Here is a 27,201-nt window from a genome sequence, read left to right on the forward strand (position 1 = left end):
AAAAGAGTGGGTGCGGTGCAAACTCCTAGACAACGTTTTGAGCTGGAACTCTGTAGATGTCTCTTCATCTCTCTTATATCCAGTTTCTGGCCCTGGAAATATCCCTGGTTAAATAAAAGATCTGGCTCCAGTTAACATGACTTTGGATAACATAGGAGAGGGGCACTGCAGGCTAATTCAGATGGCAAGACAGTGTAAGGGAGGTGCTGCCTCAGTGGTTAACAGAGCTTTTCTTTGCATAAACCAACATCACTAGGCTGCACAGGACCTCTGAACAGTACAACCTCAAAAACAGACTGTTCCCATGGACAATCTTTCCTGGGAAAAGTTTCAGAAAATCTATTACAGCATTACTCTGTAGTCACCTGTTTTTCTGTTCCTCTGTCTGGGTTCTCAGACCTCACCTTCCTTCTCTGGACTGCTGTGAGAGCCCTAGACAGTCTGCTGGGTCATTAACATGTCTAAGCGCATTCAGCTAGAAGAATGCTACAGGTTCCCTGTTCAACCTGCATTTCTCATGTTTACTTCCTACATTCCAGTCTGGAACAAGCCACTACTCACTGTTTATAAATACTTCCTCCAGTGCAAGTTTTTCAGTCCATTATTGTTGCCTGACTTTGACACAGTGACAGGGAGCTGCACTGCACTGTCTCCACGCTGTTTATGCAGCTGATCTCCTCCACCAGCAGCTGGAGCTCAGCAGCTGCTTGCAAATAAAGCATTAGCACCAACTTTCGTCTGGAAACCAACCTGGGCTCCTCAGTTGTGCTGAGTTGAGCAGAGGTGATGCACAGCCTTTTTGAAACACGGACAAAGGTGGCAGCAGTGCCCCTCTATGGTACCACAGACTGTGCACAGCTTGCTGTCACCAGGCAGGACAGCCAAGGGCTACCAAAGGAGACAGCACCAGTGTGTTCCTCGCACACCAAAACCTTTCAAGAGGGGTGAGGTAAAGGGCTGTTTGTCAGCTTTCCTCTCCAGGCTTCTGCGGAGTGAGCAGTACTCACTTGTACCCATGGTACATCCATGAAACTTTAAAACCTGAGTGTCCATCTAGCAGCAGGTGTCACAAGAAGCATAGCTAAAACCAGTTGCAGAAGAGTATTCAACCCAAAGTGGAGACAGAGCAGCACCTGATGAACATTAGCTTACAAGATTTAGAGAACTGGCTAAAACTATGAGGAATTATCTGTGTCTCTGTCGAGCATGATACAACAGAGAGAACAAAGCCAACTTCGTACCTAAATTAAGTAAAATTTTGGAATTGCATAAGGAGTAAAAGTCAGGTTAGCAATAATTCCCAGAAAAAAAAGATCTGCAACATAAATAATGAATAAATACCACAAACATTTGTAAGCACAGAAGATAACAAAGCAAAGACTTCAGCTAATGTGGATTTAATCAGAAACAAATTGCATCCAGCCAAGCTAATTTCCCTCTGTGACAGCCTCGTAGATAGCAGAGAGGCCGTCAGTGTTACGTGCCTTGACTTGTAAAGCTTCAAATGCATAACATCCTCATAAGACATCAAATAAATGGTCTCAAATAAACCTTCGCATAGCAGATGCAAAACTGACTGGTAATATAGCACTTGGACACTAAACATCTATGGGTCACTGTCAGAATGGAGGGATTAACCCAGTGGAGTTGAATTGTGTTTGTTGTGAGTCCAGCTATCTTCAAAGATTTCTCCAACAACATGGGCCATGAGACAGATCGCACGCTTGTAAAATATGCAGCTGCTATGAAGCTGGGAAGGACCGTCTGAAGACAGGGTTAAATTCTAATCTTGGCAAAGTAGGGAAATTGTTTGGAAAAAATTGGATCCCATTCAGTAGAGATAAGGATAGAGAAAAACTGACAAAATCCTTCAGAAAAATATGGAGAGAGTTGAGATGGACTGCAAGCTGGACATGAGTCAGCTCCAGTCTGTTGCTACAAAGAAAGGACACTGTCCTTGGCTGTACAAACATGAGATCAACCTGTAAACCACATGGAGCAATGCTTCAGCAACCCAACTGCTCAGCATACAAAGCCTTAGCTGGAGCAGCCCATCTAGTCTTGGGACATTGAACTTTAGAGAAGATGTGGACTGACTTGAAATTGTCTATCTGAAAGCTACGGGAGGGATCAAAGAAAACTTGACCTGCCAGGAGAACTTTGGACAAACTGGGGTTGTTCATCATAAATTAGAAACTCATCAGGAGGCAGGACGCAGCAAGAAGCCTTGGATTTGTGAAGGGCCCACCTGCCTTCCTAACCCTGGGACTGGACAACCTCAAGACTGGGAAACAGCAGGTGATCAGCGTGAGCTTCAGGAAGGCAGCTTGGTGGATTCCATGGTGTGAGCGGGAACATTGGGGCACAAAGAGCAGGAGCTAGAGCTACCCTTTCCCTTGCAAAGCTCACGCAGAAGTCCCAGGCTCTGCATCCTGAGAGAGCAGCGTGGCCACAGTGCGTGAGACCATGATTGGAAACAGGCTGCTCCTCACATCTCAGCTCTGCTCCTGGCGACATGCGAGTTTCCTCATTCCTGGATGGTCTCCTCATCCCAGATGAGGGAGCTAATGTCTGGGGAAGACCTTTAGTATTCATTACAAAAATGTTTCCATCCCCTTACTGGTCTCTTGTCTCTTCTCACTTCACCAAAGCATACAGACAGTTGTATATTTCAGAAGCACCCACCAACTGTCCCTGACTGGCTCTGACACTGCTTCTCAGATGCTTGACTCAGTTCCCATTGCCATCAATGGAAAAGGCTTCCACTGATGGAAAGCACTCTGCTGGCTTCCATGGGACCTGAACAGAACCCCAGACAAAGCCATGACAATGACGCGCAGAGCCCACAGCTTCCCTAAAAGTGACTCATTGGATTTAGGAGTAGGGGGAGAAATACAAGTGGAAGAACATTACACTGGACTGGAATCGTGCACAGCAGGACTAAACTGCATTGCTCTGGGTTTAGGAGCAACCTCCCCTCCGCAGACACCCGAAAGAGCAGTGGCTGCTCTCCTGGGGAAAAGGATGAAATGCGGGTTTGGAGCAAGCCATGCTCCCAGCTGGAGGGAGAGAAGCGTCTCCAAGCACAGAGTGAGGGGCGTCTCCAGTGCTTGCAAAGCCTAAAGGAAGGTCCAGGCAGTGAGAACAACAAGCAGCAACTAAAACCCCGTGGAATATGAAAGGAAGAAATAAGTAAAAGCAGATGGAGTTGTGCCACAGAGGGCTCTTCCCTCGCATTCCTGGCATTCCAGGAACGGTCACCTCCCCTGCCCAGAACGGCTCTGTCCTCACTGAACTGGGCAACTCCGCTCTCAGCTCCGTCTGGCAGCCCCTGTCCACAGGGAATGCTAAATTTCACAGCACTGACACACACGTTGCAGTAGAACTCTTAAACACCTCCCTCATCCCAAAGCAAAGCCAATGGTGCTGAAGACCCGGTGTGGCTAATAACACAACACAGATACAAGAATGATTAGGTCAAAAACCTTTGGAATTTCATGCTGTGCCATGTTTTTTTCAGGCAGGTCTAAACCTCATCACACACGTCCTGCCACCAATTTAAATATTACTTAATGCAGAATTTTACATGAATTCAGCTACACCAGGACAAAAGCCTATCTGAATAGGATCTGTTTGGCCTGAGCTACCTCACGACTCACTCAGAGAATTGTGCAATGATTTAACTGTTGTGGTTTTTTTTGTGTTTTTTTTTAAACAAAACATCCGCTTAACAAATGCATCTTTGTATATAAGCCAATCCTAACTAGCGCCTGGTCTGGACTGGGAAGACATCTCCATATGTTGCAAACCCTTGTGTGGTTCCACTATAAAGATGACATGGCAAGCACAGATCACGTCTGTCCTCTCATTGAGATACTGGTGTTACTTCATCATGATGAGGAGCTGTATTGCTCTAAAAGTAATGGTCCAAATACAGTGGTGTGGGGGTTTTTTTGCACTAGTTCTCAGAAAGCAGGGACCAGTGGTTACATTTGAACCAAGACAATCATGCAACAGTGGCACTGGATGATTTTGATTTCACTTGCTTTCTGGAAAACATTACACTCAAGCCGGGCCAATAAAGGCAATCCAATACCCAAGGCATTTTTATCATTCATTAAAAATGCCAAATTGTCTGTCCGGTTAATTTACTAATATAGAAAACAGCACATTTTCATTACTGACTAATTAGCAGAGGTCTTACTGGGTCTGTTCCTCAAGCCTTAAGCAGGAAACTAATAGAAACGTCTGGGGAACACCAACAAGGCCTTTGCAGCTTCAATATCTGCAGCCATCACAGAAAGTCTTCAGCAGCATGAGAAGCTTGGTCTTATCTTGCTGGCAGTCTACGGCAGTCCATGAAGAAGCAAGTGAAATCCAATGTCATTTCATGCAAGCCTTTGGCTAGCTAGAAGCAGGGAAGCTGTGCTGTGGTCTGCACCACAGATATCTACTCCAGAGATCATTCACCAGTGTGGAACTTTCTCACCATCATGATTTGGTACCAGATAAAAAGAATAGCTTCTGAAGAATAAAGACTCAGACCAGGCTCATCTCAACACTAAGCACTCCTGCTTGTCAATCTCCTTGCATGGAGACTATGGAAATAGAGGCAAAGTCATTTTTGAGATTCTAGGTGACTTGAATATTTGCACAGTAGCTATATTTCATCACTTAACGGATGTATTTTACCAAATGCGATGTTGCTCTGTTACGCCCATGCAGCAAAGATGGGCCCAGGTGCATAAAATCTACTACGTATTTGTAAGCCTCAGCAGAGAAATAGACAATGCAGGATGATCATTTCTCAACTTCTGGCCACCATGGACTCACATACTCAGCAAACAGGAGCACCATATCCTCCCCGAGATTCCCTGCTCTGACTCCAAACAAGCTGGGTCATCCAGCCGGTTCTTTGGAGGCCTGTCCAGAGTGGCTAGATCACTCTGAAGAACAGGATAGCCACATCAGCATGGCCTGGAGCCAAGCCTGGCCAGCTGCCTGAACTACTAGCTCCACTGTAGTATCACATTGACATAACTACACCCCTCTGAGCACTGCAGCTACCTTGGGCATCCCTGCAGGGTGCTGCATCACACAGGGCAGGAATGCTCCAAGGGATCACACAGTCTGAACAGACAAAGGACAGGAAAGGGAAGAGAGACATGAAGTAACTTGCCTGAGGTTACACAGCTGGTCCGTCCCAGAGGCAGGTACTGCACCTGACTTGATCACACTGTCAGTCTGCCAGCAATACACAATTTAAGCCACCTGTATGGTTGCTTGCATGTTGCTCAGAACGAGGAAGGCAGTAACAGACCATCTAAGGATAACACAATACTGCATCTCAGATAATGCTGAGAGGGGCCCAAGCCAAGCATGCCTTTTTTTCATTTGTTTGTTTTTAACACCTTTCAATGGATTTCCTCATGTATGCATGTTTTATTTTAAGACAACATTTGTTTGCATAAGAGAGAAGATTATTCAGCAGACTATTTTCTTTAAAAAAGAACCTTCCACAAAAAGGTTTTTTTAAAAAAGAGAAACCCAAATCAAGAAAAATACACAGTGAGAAACAAAGCGAAATAACAGAAATAATAAGAAGAAACTCATTCTTAAGGTTTGCAGATTAACCCTGCTTCTTCTCCACCATGCTAAATTTCTGTACATTTTAATAATCTGGTTCTCTGCTGCACACATTGAATGGGGGAGAAAAGATAAAAGAACAGATCGTATGCAGGACAATTCATATGATCATCGCTCTGCTAATTTGTGCATTACCATTCTATGGGTTGAGATGAAGAAATGAGATGAGACAGGACTTTAATTTAGCTGATCTGGAGATGACCATTCTTTAACGATGCCTGGATCAAGTTGCAGCACTACTGCACAGGAGGGCATTCAAGTTGCTTGTCCTGTGTTTTGCCATGGAATACAGCTTCTGGTGGAGCTGAGGCATGCTGAACTATCTCTGCTAAGCTTTTAGCCCAAATATGATCAGCTACCTGGCCAGCTGCAGCAGCAGCTTTACCGTAATCTAAGGCTATTAGTACATGTGCTTTTTACCCCCACAAAAATAAAAAATACGTGCCTGGATTAGTATTAATATGCAAAAATGCATATGCCAATCATAGGCATCACAATAAGCTGTGTTTCTGTGAGGAAACCAGCAAAGCATGACCAAGAGTGCAAAACGATCAAGGTGGTCCTCAAGTGCATCGGGCCAGAACTCAGCGACTGCAGCCAAGAGACAGTAATTGCACCATAATGCACTGTCTGGATTGTTTTATTGAGATTAGGAAATAATATTCTACTTAAAAATAAAGAGCTGGTCCACAAGGACACAATCACAGGTATGACATCACTGGTAACCCCCAGAACATGTGCGTTAGAGGGAGACAAGCTTCACTATTTTTCATTTCATCTGCCACTTCAGGCAATAATTCATCTCTTAACTCTGGCTGAAAACTCACAATTTTACGGGAACCACAAATCACGGCACTGCATATTTTAAAGGCTGACAGAATTATTTTTTAATAAGATTTCTTGTTTGATTAAAACATCTTCTTTTGCAAAGAAAAGTGAAGAAAACTATCGAGTCTGCAGGAAAATGGATAGGTAGTCATAGCGAGTCCTACAGTAATATTTGACAGTTGTGAGCTTTTTGTGCATGTTGTAAGAATAGTTGGAGAAAAGGAGGCAAAAAAAAAACCAACCAAGAAATGTACAGTAAGCCATAGAAAACATGAGAAAAATGATGTTACAGAAAATACAAGTCAGAGGAAATATTTGAACAGCCAGAGAAATGTCATCACGCAGTAATGGCAGCAGTCTACAACTGTTTGCAGCACTGTTAAACCAGGAGGTGTAACAGTGACCCAGTTAGGCCAAATGACGATAGGAAACTGTACCTTGGATAGGCCCCATTAAAAATAAAGAGGTTTGTGTTGCACAGGACTATTCTGGAGTTCTTGAACAGACAAGCAGTGAAACAGACTCTTCCAGGCTCCTGGGCTCCAAGTGACACCAAACAATATGTGGTAGGAGGGTTGAAACAAAATTAGAATAAAAGGAAAGAAGTCTGGAGAAAATAAATTTTAAAAATCCTTCTGGAAAAGCAGAGGTATAGGCAAGGCTTTCCTACGTATCTGGCCATTCACACAAATCAAGAGGAAGTCAGGGTCTGTACTATGGCTTCTTTAGTCCAGTTTTATGAATTTGTATATCTGCCTCCCCCCAGAAATCTTACCTAGAAAACCTCTTAAAAGCCATCTTTGAAGCACTTTTCAAGACTCTGTAGTAAACTCAGGCTACATGGTACAACTAAATGGCAAGTAACATATTCTACATAAAAATATCTTCCTTCTGGAAATTGCATCCTCCCCACCAGAATACAAAAACACAAGTACTTTCAGAAAGCTCAGCACCCTCTGAGACTGAATCAAGGCTAAACCACCCAGCTTGCAATTACAGGACTTGAGCTTCTGCCACTCCAGACTATGAGTGGCATCTGGAGCAGTCAGAGCAAAGCAGTTAGCAGTCAGCCAGCCCAGAACAAGTTTTATTGCAGGTGAACCGTGCTCAGACACTGGAGACATGGTAAAAAAAAAACCAAAATAGGCCATAGAGAAAGGCACGGAGGCAGAAAAGCCCAGAAATACTAAGCCAGAGACCACTGAAACAATACCAGGAGCATCCAGTAGGTGGGAAAGATCAGGAATCCACAGAACAGCAGGTGGTTTTGGAAAGCTCCTGCACGCATAGAGCTGGAGAAGGATGAACACTGAAAGCAGACCTACAGCAGAAGCCAAACGCCTGCCAGCCTGAAACACTTTCCAGAATATCAGCTCCTCTCCTGCGTTGTTGCTGTGCAAAGACACCCAAGCCAAGGATCCACAATATTTAGGTACAGCTGCCACAGGCAAAAGGAGATAAGAAGCTCTGATGATGCTCACCAAGGAAGGGCATGAACTGTATCAGAGAAAGGGCAAGCTTGCGTAGGTTAGCAAGAAGCTCTCAGCTACAAATGCCTTCTAAGATAGTGGATTAAGAGGCGGAGTAATTCACAGCAAAATTCAAGGAATGATGGAGTAAAACTCTTCACGGTCAGTAGTGGCAAACTCTTGTTGGCAGTAGCAGTACTAGTCTATGGCTATCTGCAACATAGTCGAGACAGAGAGGCAATGAGAGAGGATGTGACATTCTGTATACAGATCCATATAGTAAACCATTTTGCATACAGACTCTGAAGAAGACATCTTCAAGGAGAAGACACTTGCAGAGTATTACCATAGCAGGAAGGACAAAAGCCATGTGATGTTTTCCTCATCATCACATTTTCCTCTCATCACATGCCATTGCAGTTACAGTTTCCCCCACAGCAGAATTTCTAGCCAGTGTTGGCAGTGATGTAGACAGGAGCGTCACAGTCACGCAGATTTACTTTGAGAGAAGCCAGTTCCCGTGCTGGAAAGCCTTGTCCCATTCCACACACAGAAGCAGTCATGAATGTTCAGCACATATCCTAGTCTGGGACACAGCTGAGCAACAACCAAAATGTGCAAATGCACCAAACACTATCGTGCACCAGTTTTGGCCTTTCCCACCCATCTAGATCCCAATAACATATACCATGCTTTGCAATGCCTTATTCCTCCCAAAACACATCCCATTTTCTGCTCAGTTTTGCACTGTGCTGATGCACGTGCTCTCTACTTGGTTAGACAAGGAACCAATTAGTTAAAGCGATGCACTGAAACACTTTGGCAACTTGTTCACCTAACCCAAGAACCCTCGCTAGTAAAATAAAACTAGCTAAAAACTTTGAAGACAAACAGACATATAAGAAAGATCACATCACTTCTTACCCAACCTTTCGCCCAGGATCAGAGAGTACAGTTGTGAAACATAAAGAATTCTGTTTCCTTCTTTCCTTTCCTAAGTTTCTGTCTGAGGGCTTAATTTTTATTGGATGGTGTCGCAAACAAGCCAGCGAGGGGCTTCAGGAAACGTCTCTTTCCCTGACCCTTCACAAACATGTCCAAACATTCTTCAGTTGGTTTCTGGAAATCAGCTGAAGCAAAGGGACTGACTCTGATGTGGACATGGTTAAATGCTGTAAGAAGCTGCCTAGGCTGGAATGGCACCTACAGGCTTAGTGTATTTACATTAATCAAGATTCAGTCAAAGGCTTATTGGCACTCTAGGTCTGTGTGCCTGAATTACAAATAGCAATAGAGATTTCTGGGATGGTTTAGTCAAGGCCTTAGCATAACTTGCAGCTACAGTACAAAAATACGTAAACCATATAAGGTTACATACTTCATTAAATGTTAGCAATATGCTTAAAACTAAAACTATGGCATGCCCTTTATATACAGTTTTGATTGTCTATAATCCGTGTCAACACAGCTGTGCTACAGACCTCCTAAGTCACTGTTAGCAAGTCCATCTGCTTCACTGAACTGTGTCTAGTTTTCCAATAATGGCGATTCCTTTAACATTTTATGATTTCTGACTGTGAAAACTGCCTCTTGCGTGAGCCAGTGTCAAAATCTGACTAATGTTGCAAACCGTGTGGTGCAATGTGATTTTGTTGGCAGTTGGAGAAACATAAAAATGTTAAGATACTTTGCAAAAGTTTCAAAAAGGAGTCACTGAATAAATCTTTTAATCTCAAGTAGCACGTACTTCATTACATCAGCATTTTTCAAGGAATGTTCCTATTGTCAATGAAAATTAGCTCCAAGAATTTGAAAGCATAAGGACTTAACAAGGGAACCCAAATCCCACAATTACGGCTTTTGTGTCAAGCTTCTGGAAATCTGGCTCTTCCTCTTTACAAACACAAGCCTTTACTGCCCCAGTACGATCAAAGCAGATAAACTTTACGGGAAGATTTTTGATACCTCTCAGACAAATGCCATCATGCCCATCTGTTTGGCTCTGTACTGAGGAAACTTCAGCGGAAGAAGGAGGACAAAACAACATCCCAACACCAGTGACAGGACTAAGATGAGAGGTAATGGCCTCAAGTTGCACCAGAGGAGGTCCAGGTTGCATATTAGGAAAAATTTCTTCTCCAAAAGAGTGGTGAGGCACTGGCACAGGCTGCCCAGGGGAGGTGGTGGAGTCACTGGAGGTGTTCAGTAACCGCTGAGATGTGGCACTGAGGGACACGGTTAGTGGGCATGGTGGGGACAGATGGGTTGGGGACTGGACTTGGTGATCTTAGGGGACTTTTCCAATCTTAATGATTCTATGATTTGTGATTCTACGACTAAGGCTCGGGAGCATAACTCCCACAATATACTCCCTACACTCTCTACAAAAAGAAGAGTTTATAATACCACTCAGTTATTTTGTATTTCCTTAACAATAGTCGCTATTCAACCTATTAAGGAGATTTAACTATATGAAAGCTTTGAAGAGCTGATGATAAGTTGTTTCTGAGTAGAAGGCACACAAGCATCAAATTCTTATATGAAAATAATTTTTCCTGACTTAGTGACTGAAAAGTGCACTGGCCAACTTCCCAACACCACCCTCAACTTTATTTGAACATTATCGCTTGCTTTCAGAATAAATCTGGCAAGTCTCTAATCAAACCTGGTTTATCCAAAGTTAGCAGAAAGCTATAACAGAATATTGCATAGAAGCAGGTTCCAGCTTGCCTTATAGAAAAGTCAGCATTTCTCCATAACAATAAGAACTTTAAATAACTTGGTCACGTAAGACAAGAGGCCACGTAGCTGCTGCCACTTAAAATTACTCTTTTATTTTACCAGCTAAACAACAAATCTAACCTATGTGCAGACTCAGCAATGGCCATAGACACTTGCTCTGCCTGCTATATGGGCACCAGCCAGTGTTGTAGGTGTGCTCTTAGAGACATTCTGCTGCGTGAGTTACTGTTACACTTTTTGAACTACACTCTGCTCCTTACAGAAGTCTAGACATTTGTACCTCCAATAGACAATTTTCTCAGTTATTATTTCAAGTAGAATGAATAATAACTGGCTAGCTCACTGCTCAACCAAAGGAACCAAGAAAACTGATGCGGGTGAGTCAGCAGCTAGGGCTATTGCTCATAAGTGGATGCTGAGTTTACACCCCAGACCAGCGTAATGCATGTGTGGAGGCCTGTCTCCCTCTGCCATGTGCATAGTGGGCCGCTTATTACTAAAAAGCCCTTTCTGCTTGCCAAGGACTAACCTTCAGGGTGACATAAGGTTTCCTCTTAGTGTGAAGGACATAAGGTTTTCACTTAGTGTGAAGCTACTGCAATCTTCACAGCTTGGGAGGAGGTAGGGATTCACAGGGACCATCACCCACGGAACATCTCTGGGGTGTTTGACTCACCTCTCTGCTCTCTCCCTAATTCCTTGTGCCATGCAGAAAGGACGAAGTGATGAGTGAGTGTTCCACGCAAAACTAAACCTCCGCAGCCCTCTGCTGTTCTCCTTAAAAAGAGGGGGCAGAACAGCCAAAGCAGAGGCCTTCGTCTCTCCCTACCCAACAGACTCACCGCAGGGAGACATCCCAGCCTCCAAGCCGCATGGGGACCAATGTCGTGCTTGGAGCAGGAGAGCAGAGCCAGCCACTCAGGCTCACTTCCCAGCACAGCTGTCAGGTGTGCCGGTACAGCCCTTCGCTACATCTGCTCCATCGCACTCAGAGCTTTGCTGAAGGCACAACTAGACCATTAAAAAGTGATAATTCAGGAAATAAACTATTTAAAATGGTCCACACCTCTCCCACTCTGCTCTTCTACTTTCTCCACCCTGCTCCCACGATAATAAATCCATCTATAATTTCCCTTGCACTTATACTTCAGATATCTGAGGCAAGCATCTTGTCGCCCAAGCAGATTCCTGCATCAGTGTCTTTGTCAGAGGTAAGAGCACCTACATCTATTGCAAGCCATAAAGCTACCTCATCAAAAGGCTTTTGCAGTTCTCAGAAAGACAATGTACTTGGAGTAATTGGAAAGACCTTGACCTGGATGCAACAGCCCAGTGGTACTGCTCAGGCTGGGATCAGAGAGAGGCAGAGGCAGCGCTCCAAGAGGACTCTGCTGCAAGCCAAGATACACACTGAGACTTGGGACCTGTTTTAATTATTGTTTCATTTCTTTCACTGCTCAGGAACATGTAACAAGCTGAAATGTGCGTTCTGCCTGTAAACATTTACTTTCTTTCGGTCTTGTGCAATGCTATGTCTCATTCTCTTGGATGGTGCCTGGAATGCAGGAATAGCCATAACACATCGGCTGAGCAACCATCGACTTAGCTGTCCGTCTCCGACAGTGACCAGCACAAGCTGCTTCAAAGGAAGTTGCTAGAAACCCCATACTGGGCAGTTGTGGATTAGGTTGCCTGTGAGGGAAGTTTCTTCTCCCTGCCACACAATTCATGCTTGACTCACACCCTAAAAGTCGGGAAAGTCTGCCTATCCATCCTCCAATTTGTTTACCATGCCAATTCATGCACTCAGGTGCCTCTTACTCACATGTTTGCCAGGAAGAAAAATTCCTCTTGGTGGCGTGCTGCATGGGGTTGCACAGGTTAAATGCGTCCCGCACGGAGTACCACATACCTTGCACAGTCAGACGCATGGGGCTGTAGCTGCCGCAAATCTGATTGCACACAGACACAGAAAAGTGAGTCAGACCCAGTGGGCCCCGAGGTCTCTTTGCCAGGCCAGATCACAGATGCACTCTGGCCCTTTGTACCCACAGCCTGCAAGTACAAGGCGTCTGGGGATCCTGCCCCTCTCGCTTACCAGAACAGTTGTTTTTAAACAGCACAGGAGAATGGGCATGCACACCATCGGTGACTTATGATCTTCTCCAGGCCTTCGGCAGGGAAATTACCTCGCAATTTGGCAAACCTCAGCAGATGCACAAGAGGCCGGCTGGGGTGAAGAGTCGACGGGTCCGGGAGTGCGGGGGCCTCCTCATCCCTCCAGCAAGGCCGCCTGCCTCGTGTTGAAAAGGAAGGGAACCTTTGCCCCCTTCTTCTCAGTCCGCAGGAGCATCTGTAGGACTGAAACCAATCAAAGCCAGCTGTGTAAAATGAAGGGAGGGCGGGGAAACACTGATTATTATGACTAGGAAAAACGCTATTAAAAAAAAATAAAGAAAAGGGAAAAACTGATCCCATATGGAAGGCAAATGAAATACAAATGCAAAACAGGCCATTACGCAGCGTCTGTTGTAAGGCTGCTGCGTTGGGGGCTGCGTTCATGTGTCGAGATCCCATGCCTCTGGGACCTCCGGAGATGCCGCTCCGCTCTGCCGCGTGGTTAACGATACCTTGAACCTTGCAGGGCTGCAACCAGCACCAGGGCTGGTGATCAGCAGCTCTTGCAGACTGACCAAGGAGCTGTTTGACTCCCTCACAGACACACATGGAGAATAACCTCAGGTCTGCCAGACCTCATCATTCCACTAGCTCTCTTCTGCCTCAGCCGATTATTCCAGGCAATTTCACTGCTGGCTTCTCACTCCTCTCGAGATGAGTTATTGCCCTCCTCCACTCCCACTGGGTCGCCCACGCGGCTGCCCTTTTGTCATTCCCCTTCTCACTCTGCACTTCTCCTTCTTCATCAGATCATCTCCATCACCCTCTCCCGTCTGCCCACCCAACATGTGCCCTTCAAGCTGTTCCTGAGCTACAGCCAAACCCCTTCAGCCAGGCTCCCTGGGGCAGTCTTCAGCAACAAGGAGGCTTTAGGGGCACAGGCAGCAAGCACAGTCCAAGCTCAGCCCCCTTCTACACTCCCAGGAGTGAGCGAAATGCTCTCCCTGTGCCAACCATATTCCCAGACTCACTCACAGTGTTCCTGGATCAATAGGGCTGAAAGCCAGCTCTCTTTTTCTTCTCATTCTTCAGCTGTTTCTTCCACTTGTGCTCTCGAGGCACAAGGACAGCTCGTGCAATGGGTGCTCGCTTTGTTGATGGTGCTGGTGATCGTTCATCCACAGAAAGAAAAGCTGGAGGATAGCAACATGACTTCTCATGTCTGTGGGCTGTGCTCCCGAGAGAAATAAGACACACTAGATCTTAAGGGACAGATGGTTAAAGCATGGCGCAGTCTGCCCTGCTCTTGTGATTCTGTCAAAGACTCACAGCCTTCGGTAGAGTGTTTTTTGTTTTTAAGAGACTCCTGCTCATATGCATGTCTCAATGTCTATTTAGAAGATGAATAAAGTAATTTCTCACCTATAATGCAGAGAAAATACACAAAAATCTTGACCTCAGAATTCAATCCACAGAAGGAGAACAGAAACCCTTAAAAAAATTCAAATGAAACCCTCCCTTTACATATTTGGAGTCCAACTCAGCTGTAGTAAGATCCCTGTATCTGCTTATATGAAGGCAGAAGACACTTCGGCCATTCAGATGTATTGCTGTATAGACATTCGCACACCGGGCTTCTTTATCCACTGTGTGCCAAGGCCTGAGCAACTTGTACCTGCTTTTTGAGTACCTTCAAAGCACTTATCTTTGGTGTGTGGGTTTGGGGAAGAAGCAGGAAGAGAGAGAGGGCACTTAAGACATTACATTTCTCAGTATTAGAGTGTTCTACAACATGCCCAGAGCCACAGCCAAATGCATTAGACCGCAGCACTCCCAGATCCTACTTAAGAGTCTTCATAGTTCCTCTTTACAAGCCAAGAAAAACAGAGCAAGCAGAAAACAAATAACAGTGAGCAAGCAGGAGGATTTGTCCCTTACTACAATGGCCTTAAGCAATCAGAGAGGTAGGGCTGATGAACCTTTAATTACTTGTGCAATAAGGACCTCTGTTTCCAGCATTCCTTGGCAGGCAGGAAGTGGCTGGAGCAGTCAGGGACCTGTTATGTTCTCTTCTCCCCAGGCCTGAAATCAATACAAAGGCCCCTCACCCAGCTGGTTGCGAGTTTCAAGATACATTCTGCACAGAGGTTGTTTATAGTTATTAAAAACAGTGAAAAGAAAATGCAATAAAAATAAACAGCTCTTTTATTGAGGAGCTGTTACTGAACGGCATGTCTCCACAGCTAAGGTGTTCAAAGCTCCCACACTACTTCTTCCTGACAGTTCAAAGAGATACAAAAAAAAAAAAAAAAAGCAAAACAGAAAACCAGACTTCAACCTCAGTATATTGGTGTTTTGTGTAGTGCATCATCCTCAACCACGGAGGGAATGGAGGGGACACTTTTCACTACAGACCCCCAAACAGTAGCCACACAGACAGGAGGGGTGTTGGGGAAGTGACCATCCTTGGATAATTTCTACAACAAAAAGCCAAGGCATAAGGAGAGATTAAGGAACTGATCCAAGCTCAGCTGAGTAGTCTACAAGTGAAGCTGACTCTCCTGATTCACAAGCCACAGAAATGACCTTTCCTTTCAGGGAAGGGTGTTCACAACTGGCAGCTGAAGAATGCAGAAGGTGTTACACCTTCCCACACGGTCTAACACACAGCTAGACATACTCTAGGTGAACCAGCTGCCAAACTTGCCATCTTTCCCAAGCTCTGTCTTGGCTGGGATTCTGAAACACGACAGAGGCTGATCCAGAGGTCAGAAAAAGAAACCCTGCAAGAGACAGCTCAGTGGCTATTTTGTTTCCCAAGGAAATAAGTCTCTTCCTATTCCCACTTCCATCTGCTGGAGCCGGCTTTTGCCTTGACACATGTGACTCTGACGACTTCCCATAACTCTCGTTCCTTTAATATTACTATTAGCTCTTTGATATCTTGGTTATCCACAGAAACAGCCAGAGTGTGTCTGCATGCAGCAGTTCTTGGCCTTGACATTTTGTGGCAAAGTATTGCATAACACTAAACAACTCAATGTTGAGTGAAAATAATTCTGTGACAGTTTCTGTCTTGCTCTCTCTTTTGTTTCTTTGACAGTCCCCACTCTCATACATCGTAAGGTGAGATATTTCTTGGTAGTCCGTCTCTAATCACATTCCCTCTCATTCCCCCCTTCTCTAGAATGATAATTTACGGACTTTTCAATCACTTTTCACAATAAGTCTTATTTTGCTTCCTCAACCACAGTCACAGCTGGTTCTTCAACTCCCTTCCATTTGGATGCAGAATAGCACACAACATGGTGCGCCCCAAGGATCCTTTACAACACAGAAAGATGTTCCAGGACATCAGGCAATTTTCTTATTGGTTAAAACAGGAAACAGATAAAAGAATCGCAGACTGTCAACTCAAAAGCAGACAAATCCCTCTGCCAATCAACATTTTCTCCTTTCTGCTGTGCACCAAGGCTGGAGAGAAGAACAGACCACTGCTAGAAAAGAGGTGCTTCAAAAGTAAGAGGTTAAAGGCAGATCCGTTTCTGGTATTTTACAAGCCAAAAAAGGGTAAGAAAACTACAAATAGCAGAACACTGCATTACTCTCAAGTCTGTTCCATTTGAATTATCCATCATTTTCATCAGGAATTCCTGCACACTGCAGTAAGATGCCCACTTCATCAGCTCTCAGTGCTAAGAACCTACAGTACCCGTGAAAGAAGCATCCCAGGGGATGTTTCCATTTGTCAAGCTAAAGATTCACCTCCTTTGCATAGAACCCTTAGTTTTCCCCTTATTGTCTTTTTCAAGTTATTTGTATCATAGGACACAAGGGTGGCTAGACAAAACTGCCTCATCCGTTGAGATGCCAGCTGAAAGGAAGCGAACAGAGCAACGCAGGTCTGTATTTCCTTTCCTCCAGTTGGCACACAGTCTATTAAGCCCAGCTGCAGAAACTGAAGCATTCAGAAGTTGACTGAATCATGCAATGCGCGGCTCTGGAAAAGTCCTCTTTAAAGCACTACATTGCTAGACCAAAGGGCTGAGCTGGGCTTGTCTGTGGGAGATTCTTAATGGCACAGCTGAATTCACCTCAATGTTCAGGGACAAATTCATTCAGAAGGGTTAGCAGGCAGGTGGTGAGACTGAGTTTGAAAACAACCCATCAGTAAAGACCCCACAGGTAGAGGGGATGAATGTTACACACCAGAGAGCAGACAGTAGATACTCAGAGCCTTAATATCTGGTCAAAGGGCCTCTCAGACCTCCTCATACTCCCCTGTAGAGGTTTGCCCAGGGGGCCCTTAACAGTGAGACCCATCTTTGAAGCCGTGGCACAGTTATACCTGCAGAATCAGTAGCAATACCAGGCCCAACATGGACTGGGCAAAGCAGCAAACGAAACAACCCACAGACTCCTTCAGTTGTGTTTCATAAGGCCTGGAAAGTTCCTCCCCTTCTCCTCCCCTAGCCCCTTCCATAAAAGCTTTGCATGCAGAGCAGTCTCTTGGGTCCCTCATTCTCTTGAGCAAAGTAAACAGACCTCCCGTGCAGCAACAAATGAACAACAAACAAACAGAGGGAGAAGAAAGAAAAAAAATCTCGCTGCCAACGTGGAGATCTTTTCAGCATGCTAAATTTTTCCAAAAAAACAGAAAATAAGAAAAAAAAATTAAATGTACAAGCTATGCCCCAAGGGTGACCCTGCACAAAGCTTTCCGGCAGCTCCAATGTCCTCCAGTCCCCCGCACAACACCGCAGCCACCTCGCCTTTCCCCACGCTCTCCCCCTGATGCACGCGCACTCATACAGAGCCTGAAGAATCCTGGCACCCAGACGGCTGTTTCTTTTTCAAGCATGCCAAAACAAGCTAAGCTCCTAAATCCCTTTTAGAATCTGGCCTTGTGTGGAAATCTGTTTGCCTCCATCCTATGTTTATTTTCTTTTGTTTTCAGGTTTGTTAGCCCAAGGGCAAATGTTGTTTCTAGCACCAGTTTTGGTTGTTGGGTTTTTTTTGGTATTTATCTTTCAATCAAGTGTTCCTCCTTGCAGGGATAAACAGGATGTTTAGAGACTCTGGGTATGACGACCAGTCTTTGACAGCTGTTGTGACACACCACACACTGGGTTTGCCATGTGTGCAAGCATTGGCACAGCTCGGTCTGCAGCAGTCTCTGTTTGAGGAGAGGGACTGTTTGACCTAGGAGGACCTTCACCAGCTCTGCATTTTCAGCACAGACTCACTGGAAATGCACCATATGATACAGAACAACTCTCTGGCCTCTCCCTCCCCTTATTAAGGCTCGCACTTGCCCACCCCACAGTCATTCTGTTTCCAGAATACTCATTTCCTTTGCCTTGCTGCACCTTTGCCTGCTACGCTAAAGTGTGCTCTGCCTCTCAGGAATTATTTTTTTCCAAGGTACGTACAAATGGACAACAGTCAAAACGCTTCCAAACCACACTGATTCAACAGAGGGAGCTTCCCCGGCCTTTTTTTAGAAAAGGACCTTTTCCAAGCCTTGAATCACTGACACTGGTCTGACTCTTAATCCCAAAACTTGAGAAAAATGAGGCACTGATGGCATTATGTAAGGGCCAGATCCCAAGGAAGACCTACGTACCTAGAATACTATGTGTGGCCTCAGGATGCTTTCTGAAGTACCAGTCACCACAGACGAAAAGGCAGAGCCTAATTCAGTACTGCACAAATTCTCCAAAATTGTAATCACTTTCCATTCATTGCACTTGCTAATAGCTGAAGGCGGGAAAGGTTAAGAAGACTGATCAGCAGTTAGGTTTTGTAACTACAACAATTAGTTTTGCACCAGATCCTAGTTACTGTGTTCTCAGGCCACAGAATAAACGACAATGAGGTATCTCCTGAATTCTACAAGCTGGGTGTGCCCACAACAGCAGCACACACTTTGATAAGCCATACTGTATACAAAGAGCTAAATTCTGTCTAAACAGCCATAAGTCACTCTAGAAGAAATGGCTCAGCTAGGATGTCATCTCAGCTATTCTAAAGCCTTTCCCATTTAAAGAAAATAATATTTATAAGAATTACCTCTCTTCTCCACAAACACATGAATCTTAAACAGTAATGCTCATTTTTCCCTATTACAACCACTTTAAGAAATTCACAGGTCAGATGACAACATGCTGCTTGGGCCCAACTTATTTAAGGAAATTTAATTTGTCCTGCAATGCTTGTCAAGTTCAAGCCTTGAAATCCATGCCAGGTAACATTCAACCTCAAGTTTCTAGCCTATACACAGAAACTACAGCATGAAGTTTTATGGTCTGTGTTATTCAGGAGGTCAAAAAGGATTATCACAATGCTCCTCTTTAGCCATGGTACCAAGGAGCATTGGCATATAAGCCAAGGCTCACGTCTGGAAAGCCATTCTCCAAGAACTGTTTTAAATTGGCCTCCGAGCAGACCTTGAACTCTATTGCAGGAGAAAGCAGCATTGTCAAGACAAAAGTTTGATGGCTTTCAGTCCTTCCAGTAAACACACTGCTTGTTTTATGCACCCTGCTCTGATTCACACAGTAAGGAGGCATCCCCTCCCCAACCCTTACCTCCCTTTGTGACTGCTGAAGAAGCACCAGTCTGTCTTTCAACATGAAAATTCAATAATTGTCCAGATTTTTTTCATATAATTGAGATAACGCAAACAGATGAGGAGTTTTCCAGCTATGAACACTTTTCCACAGCAAGACAACTTTGGATCAAATAAGCATGATTTTCCCACTGTTTTAGCCATTCAGATATTTAGCAACAGTGGGACAACAATGGATCAGACTGTTGAATACTCTTCTTTCGGCAGATGCGTAATTAGGGAGTCCCAGTACTGAAGCAGACATCTGAAACTCCAGATTACCCATTCCCAGTCTTGTTTGTCCATGAAAGCGAGCCATTTACAGCCCCCGCTCCATGGCTTTCCACTCTACAGAGCAGGAATATTTGCTAAATACACCATGAAGTTGTATTTACTTCATTTTTACCATTTATTTTAGTATTTTCTCTTAACCATTAAGTAGCCTAACAGAGAGGGAATGATGCACAAAACCCATAAAACTGGCCACTGATCTGCAGGATACACTTTGACACAGGGAGGCTTATACATAGAAAATGGAACTCTGAGACAAACTACTTATCAGCTGAGCTGCACTATATGCCTTCCCAATTCAATCTCTTGAAGAAAAACATTTGCATTCTCTGATTTCATGTAGTGAGGCTCTGGTGACAAGTGGTCAGAACACACAGGAGTTTTGTCACCTGCCACCTGCACACACCCACACTTTTTTACATGATCCACAAGGAACCCATCACTAGAACTCTGTAGCAGGAGCTACAGTGCAAAACTCATTTCAAAGCTATAATGTTAAAGAAGTCACTTTACGAAGTCACTGTCTCTGCAATTCATTTTGGTTTGATGTAAAAAAAAAATAATAAATACAAGTAAACAAAAAGCAATTGTGTGTTCCCTCTGAAGCGTAATGGTATGGTTGCAACAACTCTCATCATAGCTGGGTGCCTTTCTCCACCAGAGCGGCCTACGCAGGCAATTGCGCATCCGCTGTTCCAGCACATTGCTCTCTTTGGGGGGTTGCGCACGTACAAAGGGGAAACGTCTCCCCTGCACATCAGAGAAGCCAGCAGCTGCAGAGCTGTGCACGCCAAGTGTGGGATGCGGCTTCTCCTGCACTAAAGCGAACATCAGCCTCAACCAAGTCTTTACTTTGGTCCTTGGAGAAGTTATTCATGCGTGCATCTGAACTCTTGGCCACAGGTATGGCTGTTGACATTGCCAAGGACAGCTTGACACCACTGAAAGCAGGGCTACATGTGACCTCACAGGATTTGCTGATCTCTTGCATCACCCAGAACATCAGGATGTGCTGGAATGAGCACGATTTAATCAACACAACTACATAATTCTGAGACCTCGCTGTCCTTGCTTCACCACTCATCTGCTATGTTTCTCTGTTCATGACACAAACCCTGACTTCATATACAAGTGTTATCTCCATTACCTTCTAACCTACCTGTACCGTCTGGGAGACAGGATTTGTGAAAGACTACATATATAAAGAACTAGCACCTCCTCTGAAACCATAGTCAACAAGAGACTGGGAAGGACTTGGCATCTTTATAATCACGCTTCCTTGGGAAATCTGAGCATCAAAGCAAATGGGACTTTGAATTTTATTTTCTTAATCTTACCTTAATTTCACAGGTACACTGTTTTAGAGGTAGCTGGAAACGTAAGTTCTTTCTCTTAAAAGTAGCTTGAGTATCTGCCAGAATTTGGTTGCAGCAAGTTCATATAGATATGGGTATACTCATCTCTCTATTTCTTCCCTTTTGTGCCACTCCAGTCAGAAACCTGTTTTGAACATGAGCTAAAAATTAATCACCCATGGAGAAATCAGAGTAGCAAAGCATGGTAGACCTGCCCTGTAACTTTTGATACTCACTCAGCCTAGTGCATATTTGGTACTGCAAATAAACTCCTCTCAGCTTGGGTTCTCAATGCCAGTACGGAAGCTGGTGACTCCAACCTCTCCTGAGGACCACAACAGGGAAGTCAGAGAGCCTGGTGGTTAATATCTCAACTTGCTGTTACACCTAGCATATGGAATATAGCCTAATTTATCAAGAACTACCACATACCTGACTGTTTGCTTGCTCAAGGCTGACCAACCAGCTAGGAAGTTACATGGCAGTGCTAGATGAATTCTTGTAATTTCACTGTCACCATGGTAAAGACGGAGTTACCTAAATTGGAAGCTAACACAAAGGAAAGTGATGAAAAAACAGCAAATTCTGTAACACTACAGAAAAGGAGCAAAGCCCCAGACTCTGCATGGATCAACTCCAAACTGAGGTAGAAGTTTGAAAAACAATCCATTAATTAAAAAATAAGATAAATAAATAAATAAAGTAAAAGGAGGGGCTGGGGGGAAAGGTAAGAAAACTGCATACAGCAGAAGAGAGACCCTTTTATCTAGACAAATTCAGTTTTCACACTTTAAAACTGCAGGCCAGCTCCCAATTTAACCTGAAGTTTTACGTGTCACTACAAAACTCTGGAAGTGTTGGCTTTGCAGATATGCCAAACTCAAAAACTTTTTTCAGTGAACTCGGTATTTTTCCACATCTACTATTGTAACTCTCCTGGCAGGCTAGGAGTAGCAAATCCTCCTTTATCTCCCGCCTCTCAGAGAGCATCTCTCTGTTTAAGCATCAGCTAACTTACAAAAATCATCACGCATGATCCCCCTTGGACGCTAGATAAAGATGGGGGTGGGAGAAACACTGAAGCTGTAAGCAACAAACTGCAGAAGGAGACGGAATGTTGTGCAGAGAGGATGTAGCAGGGGGAAAGAGGTGACTGATGAACAGAAGGGGGCGCATAAAATCCTACTTGGACTGTCTCTCTGGGGAACAGCTGTTTCCTTATAAACATCTTGCTAGCTGTCCAAACAAGAAGTTCAGACAGGGAACAACAATGGAGAGCACCCGAGTAGATGTGTTCAAGGCAAGGGCTCATTCACTACCCTGCCAATTGCTCCAAGTGGCACAATTCAGAAGCTGAGGAAACATGAGCCATAATTTTAACCCTGCACATGCTAGCATTATAGCTAACGGCCTGCAGAAACACATCCTTCCTTCTATCCATGATAAAGCCCCTGTTAGCCCTCCTCTTTTCCCTGCTGCTCCTGACACACCAGCAGAGCATGTTACTTGACAAAGGAAAAGAGAAAATATCCTCATCAAAGCAAGGAGAAACAGCTGCAGAGCCAAGAAATGAAAAACCTAAACGTGGCAGCCTTGAAGGACGAAAAAAGTTCTACCACTGCCCTGGCACCAGCAACTTGGAAGTAAAGGGAGGTGCACCAGAAAAGTAAAAAGAGCCTTTTTACTAGTCCAGAGCACAAAACAGTCTACACTTGCAGTATCGTTTTTATGCCAATACAACTGTGTCTACACAGGACTCTTGCCAGCACTGCAAGGTAGCTGTGGGCAGGGGAAGGAATATTAGCACAACTGAGCTCTTAAATGTTCCTGGGGCAGACTGGTCACAGAAGGCAATTACCTGCATTGCACAACAGCCAGCAGAGACTGTGCACCACCTTTGTCCATTTCTTGAGGCTTCTGGGGATCACACACCCACAAGCCTATCTAATAGAACCTGCGTCCAAAATACCACATAGCCATTAAGGAAGGAGTGAAATCAGACCACATCTCCAGGAAAGGGGGTTGCTTTGGAAGGAAGGCAGTGCACAGGACAGCAAAACACAGTAACTGACAATAAGGGAAACCTATGTCCTGAGCCTACAGTCCAATTATCTGCAACTTTTTGTCCAACCTCAGCTGTCCTGTCAAGACTTTTATACATTCTATTCAGTGCAAAACACACTTATCCTGGGAAACAAAATGCCTCCTACTTCTACTCAAATGACCTGTAGAAGGAGAAAGAAGGTAAGTACAATGACAATCAGAAACAAGAAGCAATTTCACATTGCAGAAATAGTCCCCAAGTTCATAGGAAAGATCTGATGCAGTCAGATTTATTTTACCTTTTATTTTCTTTAGGGCCATTTTGTTGTAGTCGAGAATAAACAGCCAGGAAAAAAAAAAAAACACGCTAGCAAGCACTGCTCAGGAATAAACCCTCAGTCATTACAAGAAGAGTACAAGTTCTACTGATTAAAATCCCTCCGGGCCTAAAAAAAGGCAGCTGGCTTCTTGCATCAAAGTCCAAACCAATCGGGGACTCCGCCTCGTCTGGGGTCACCCTTGTTGCTCTGCTGCTCTTTCTCCATGAACTTGTTCCTGAAGTCATCGAAAGCCTCAGCTTCTGAGTCTTCTTTCTCTGGAAACAGGTTGGGAAACTGAAAGGTTTTCCCTTGACCCTAAAGAGAAAACATATGGTCAAACAAACATTCCAGCCTTTCTGCAACAGGTATGATGCATATACTTAGAATTACAATGAAAGACCGTCCTGAAATTTCAGTTGGTGCAAAATGGTACCTCTTAACTCCCAAGACCTCTTTCCAGTGCTCTCCCTGAGATACGCTTATATTTCCTCCCCTTCCCCCTCCCCTCAAAAGCTAGCTTTCTGCCTCTTCTCTTTTGTGTGGAAATTAAGATACTGGCAACTTTCTTTGTAGAATGAATGGTCAGGAGACACACCTCTTCAAAGATATTGAGCCAGCTCAGATATGTTATAGGAGTCATATAGTAAAAGCAAGATTAGCAAAATAAGCAATTTTGTTAAAGTCACACCATCAGGGAAATACATGGCAGAGTAACCATTCATTATGTTAATACTTAGGATACAAGTAGTGGTTACAGTTGTTTAAATCTCATCACAGATCAGAAGGAACAGATCTAGCAGCTGTTATTATAGGGTGTAATGTGGGAACACAGAATAACAGATATCAGAGGTCTCTTATCAACAGGAATAAAGTCAACAGAGTAAAATAATTACAGTGGGAACAATCTGTCTAATCCATCACTGATGAGATTAAAGTGATTACATCTGCATCAGTCATTCTGTCTAAAAGACAAGTCATTTTAGTGTAACATCATCATCAGATCTATGTCTCCCACTTGGAAAATAAACATTTGCTTGGTCTCTAGTTTTTATCTAACAGCAGGAAACCATTATTCTGTGGAAATGTTCTATCCCATTAACATTATCTGCTTGCTTTTTAGTGGTGTTTGCGCTAAGCACAACTTCATTAAACTCAACAATATCAGCCCTTCCATTCCTTTGCATTCCATATGGGACTTCGCATAATGAAGCTCATAACTGATAGCTCATAATTCATGACTCTAAAATTATTCTCCAAAACACTTACAAATCTTATCATACATTAACTTCATTGGCAGAATACTACACAGAAATCTCAACAATAGCATTTAATTGCCTTGGATGAAAGCAATTTTTTCAGATCATCTACTCTTTACGTTTGTGCAATAAACATAACCGAATCAGAGGCACAATTAAGAAACAGCCCCACAAAGGGGATGAAATGAGCCTTCCACGACACAGCTATCTATACTATATTCTGGAATCAAAAATACGACATAATTAAATTAAAAAAAAACCTGCCACTGTGTCCCTGACCCTGCTGAATGCGTGCTATGTTCCATTTAGCCATATACACTCAACAGGGTCATTTACAGGTGTGAAAGAATTTAAACCTCAAGCATACGTTTTGGAAAGAAAAACCATGACTTATCCCAGTTGAACTTATCCAGACTAGAATCTAGGAAATATCAACTCATACCCAGCAATGCTCCAGTTGTTTTTGTAGTGCATACTTCTTGGGGGTTTCCTAAGAGCCTGACCATACTACAAAAACAACAAGGGAGCTGCTGTGTACATTGCTCTTTCCTAGATTCTAGCCTGGATAAGATCAACTGGAACAAATCATGGTTTTCCTTTCCACAGCGTACACTCGGGAGTTTCAACTCTTTTGTACCTTTCAGTTACCAACAGGTAGGCTTATAATAGCTGCCCCATGACAACTCAAGTATAGTTCCATTCTGAGGTACAGAAATAGGCATTATCAGTGTCCTTGAACAATCCCAAAGCTGTAGCCTACTGAAATTCTTCCTGTAGTGGGATCAGCAGCAAACACCCTTGAGGCTGCCTGAGATGTTAGCACACTGAAGCATTTGGAAAATAATTTTTTTTACATTACAAAAAATTACTGTGATTTAAACTGTAATGCAGGCAGGTTGCTCGGCCCCGCAGCACCTACAGAAAAGACAAGGCTGATTCTAAGGACTCATCCATCCTGGAGAGGAAGCCATTTTAGTTAAACACATTGGAAAACAATTCAGAATAACATGGTAGGCATACCACCTACACTGAAAATGTGAGAAGTGTTCATATTGGTAACACCGTAGTAAGGGGTTCTTGTTATGCAGCACTTCCATTCTGGTATGCTTCCAACACCAAAGCTTTTCTCTTATTGGCAAATGAAGGAAAGCTGTCCTTAAAGCATACTAACAACGTTCACAGTAATTCACTAAGCATTGCAAAACAGTTATTATTTTTAAAAGAGGGAATAGAAAATTTAAAAAGATATGCAAAGAGGGTGTAATGAAACCAGGCAAACCTTTCAGTTGTTTATCAAAGCGCTCCCAGTTCCCATTTCAAGGCTGGTGAAAGTCAAATATTGAGCTGAAAAATGTCAATCTGTATCTGGAGTCTTTTAATAAATCAAAATCAGCACAGACAAGTTGGCTCTTTCCAGCTCTTGTTTTGTGAAGAAATTCTGATTTTGGCTGGCAGCCAGACACGATTCGAAACAGCCAAGACATTACACCCTGAGAACTGAAGGTTGATAAATCTTAAGTAACAATACTATGCAGTAATACTGCGCTGTAAGACTCTGCAGCGATGAAAGCTGTATGAAAAATAGCTGTAGTGCATGCTCAGTAGCTAGTTTTCAAAAGAAGCCTGTATCTTGGGTATTTCAAATTTCAAAAATACCAAGAGGCATCAGCTTACATCAAGTGTTGAGAGTCTATCCAGCCGTGTTTATATTTGGTGCATCTTGAACGTGATGCCAGAGGCCACCAAAGTTTCAGCTCATACGCCACCTTCTCAAAACAATGCCTAGCAAAGAAATAGAGGGGTCCTCGTTCCTTCATGCAATCCTGCTTAAGAGATACATTTTCCTTTGTAAAAGTTTTCCCTTCTATACAGCAGTAATCTGCCAGCTATACAGTAAATGAAATCCTAACCAAAATAAAGCAAACAACAGAATTTCTACTAAGTTCATCAGAGGAAGGATTTTACATGGTTTCCAAACTGTCAGAACAAGAACCACTAGGATATACAACCAGGATGCAAAATTTTGTGTTCTCATTCCTAAACCTTACATTTGTTCAGCGTTTTACCTTTTGCAAGCCATGTAACCGAAGTCTTCCCTTTCACTGATTTACTGAAATTCATAAACTGACTTGGACTCCGAAAAAGCTAGGATTTGGTCTTCCTTTAGAACTTCTGCCAGCACAGTTACCTCCATCGGAAGCACAGCAAAAGTGGGAGAAAGTGAGAACACCCTCCTATCTGACAGCTGTGCTAAAAGAAAGCACTGTAAAAAAGACAGATACTGACCAAAAAAAAAAAAAAAAAAAGCAGTTTTGCTTAGATAATTTAGTTTGTCTTGGAATTGGATTGTGAAAAAGTTGTTTCACTGACAATGCAGCAACGTGAGGTGATATCTTTGGAGTCTGTCAGAATAAGCTCTCCCTCGACATCCCCTTATACGAGGCCTTAAAACGTTAAAGAATAAATCATTAATGAAGTCATAGAAGCATTACAAAAGTACCTAAAAAAAAATAAAGTCAGTGT

At 43.7% G+C, this 27,201-nt stretch overlaps 1 protein-coding gene across 2 annotated transcripts in view; it reads right to left on the bottom strand.

Moving 5' to 3' along the window:
* The window catches only part of MRPL23 (mitochondrial ribosomal protein L23), a 233,735-nt gene that overhangs the window by 199,431 nt on the left and 7,103 nt on the right, over window positions 1-27,201 (bottom strand). For both annotated transcript variants that reach the window (XM_021400966.1, XM_021400967.1), the window contains exons 5-8: window positions 23,402-23,737; window positions 21,492-21,608; window positions 21,296-21,384; window positions 21,042-21,204 (exon numbers count right to left, since the gene is read on the bottom strand). In XM_021400966.1, the coding sequence (XP_021256641.1) occupies window positions 23,576-23,737 (162 nt within the window). In that variant the 3' untranslated portion in view covers window positions 21,042-21,204; window positions 21,296-21,384; window positions 21,492-21,608; window positions 23,402-23,575. The remainder of the gene's footprint in view (window positions 1-21,041; window positions 21,205-21,295; window positions 21,385-21,491; window positions 21,609-23,401; window positions 23,738-27,201) is intronic.

This window comes from Numida meleagris, chromosome 6 (genome assembly GCF_002078875.1).
Source record: "Numida meleagris isolate 19003 breed g44 Domestic line chromosome 6, NumMel1.0, whole genome shotgun sequence".
NCBI classification, from domain to species: Eukaryota; Metazoa; Chordata; class Aves; order Galliformes; family Numididae; genus Numida; species Numida meleagris.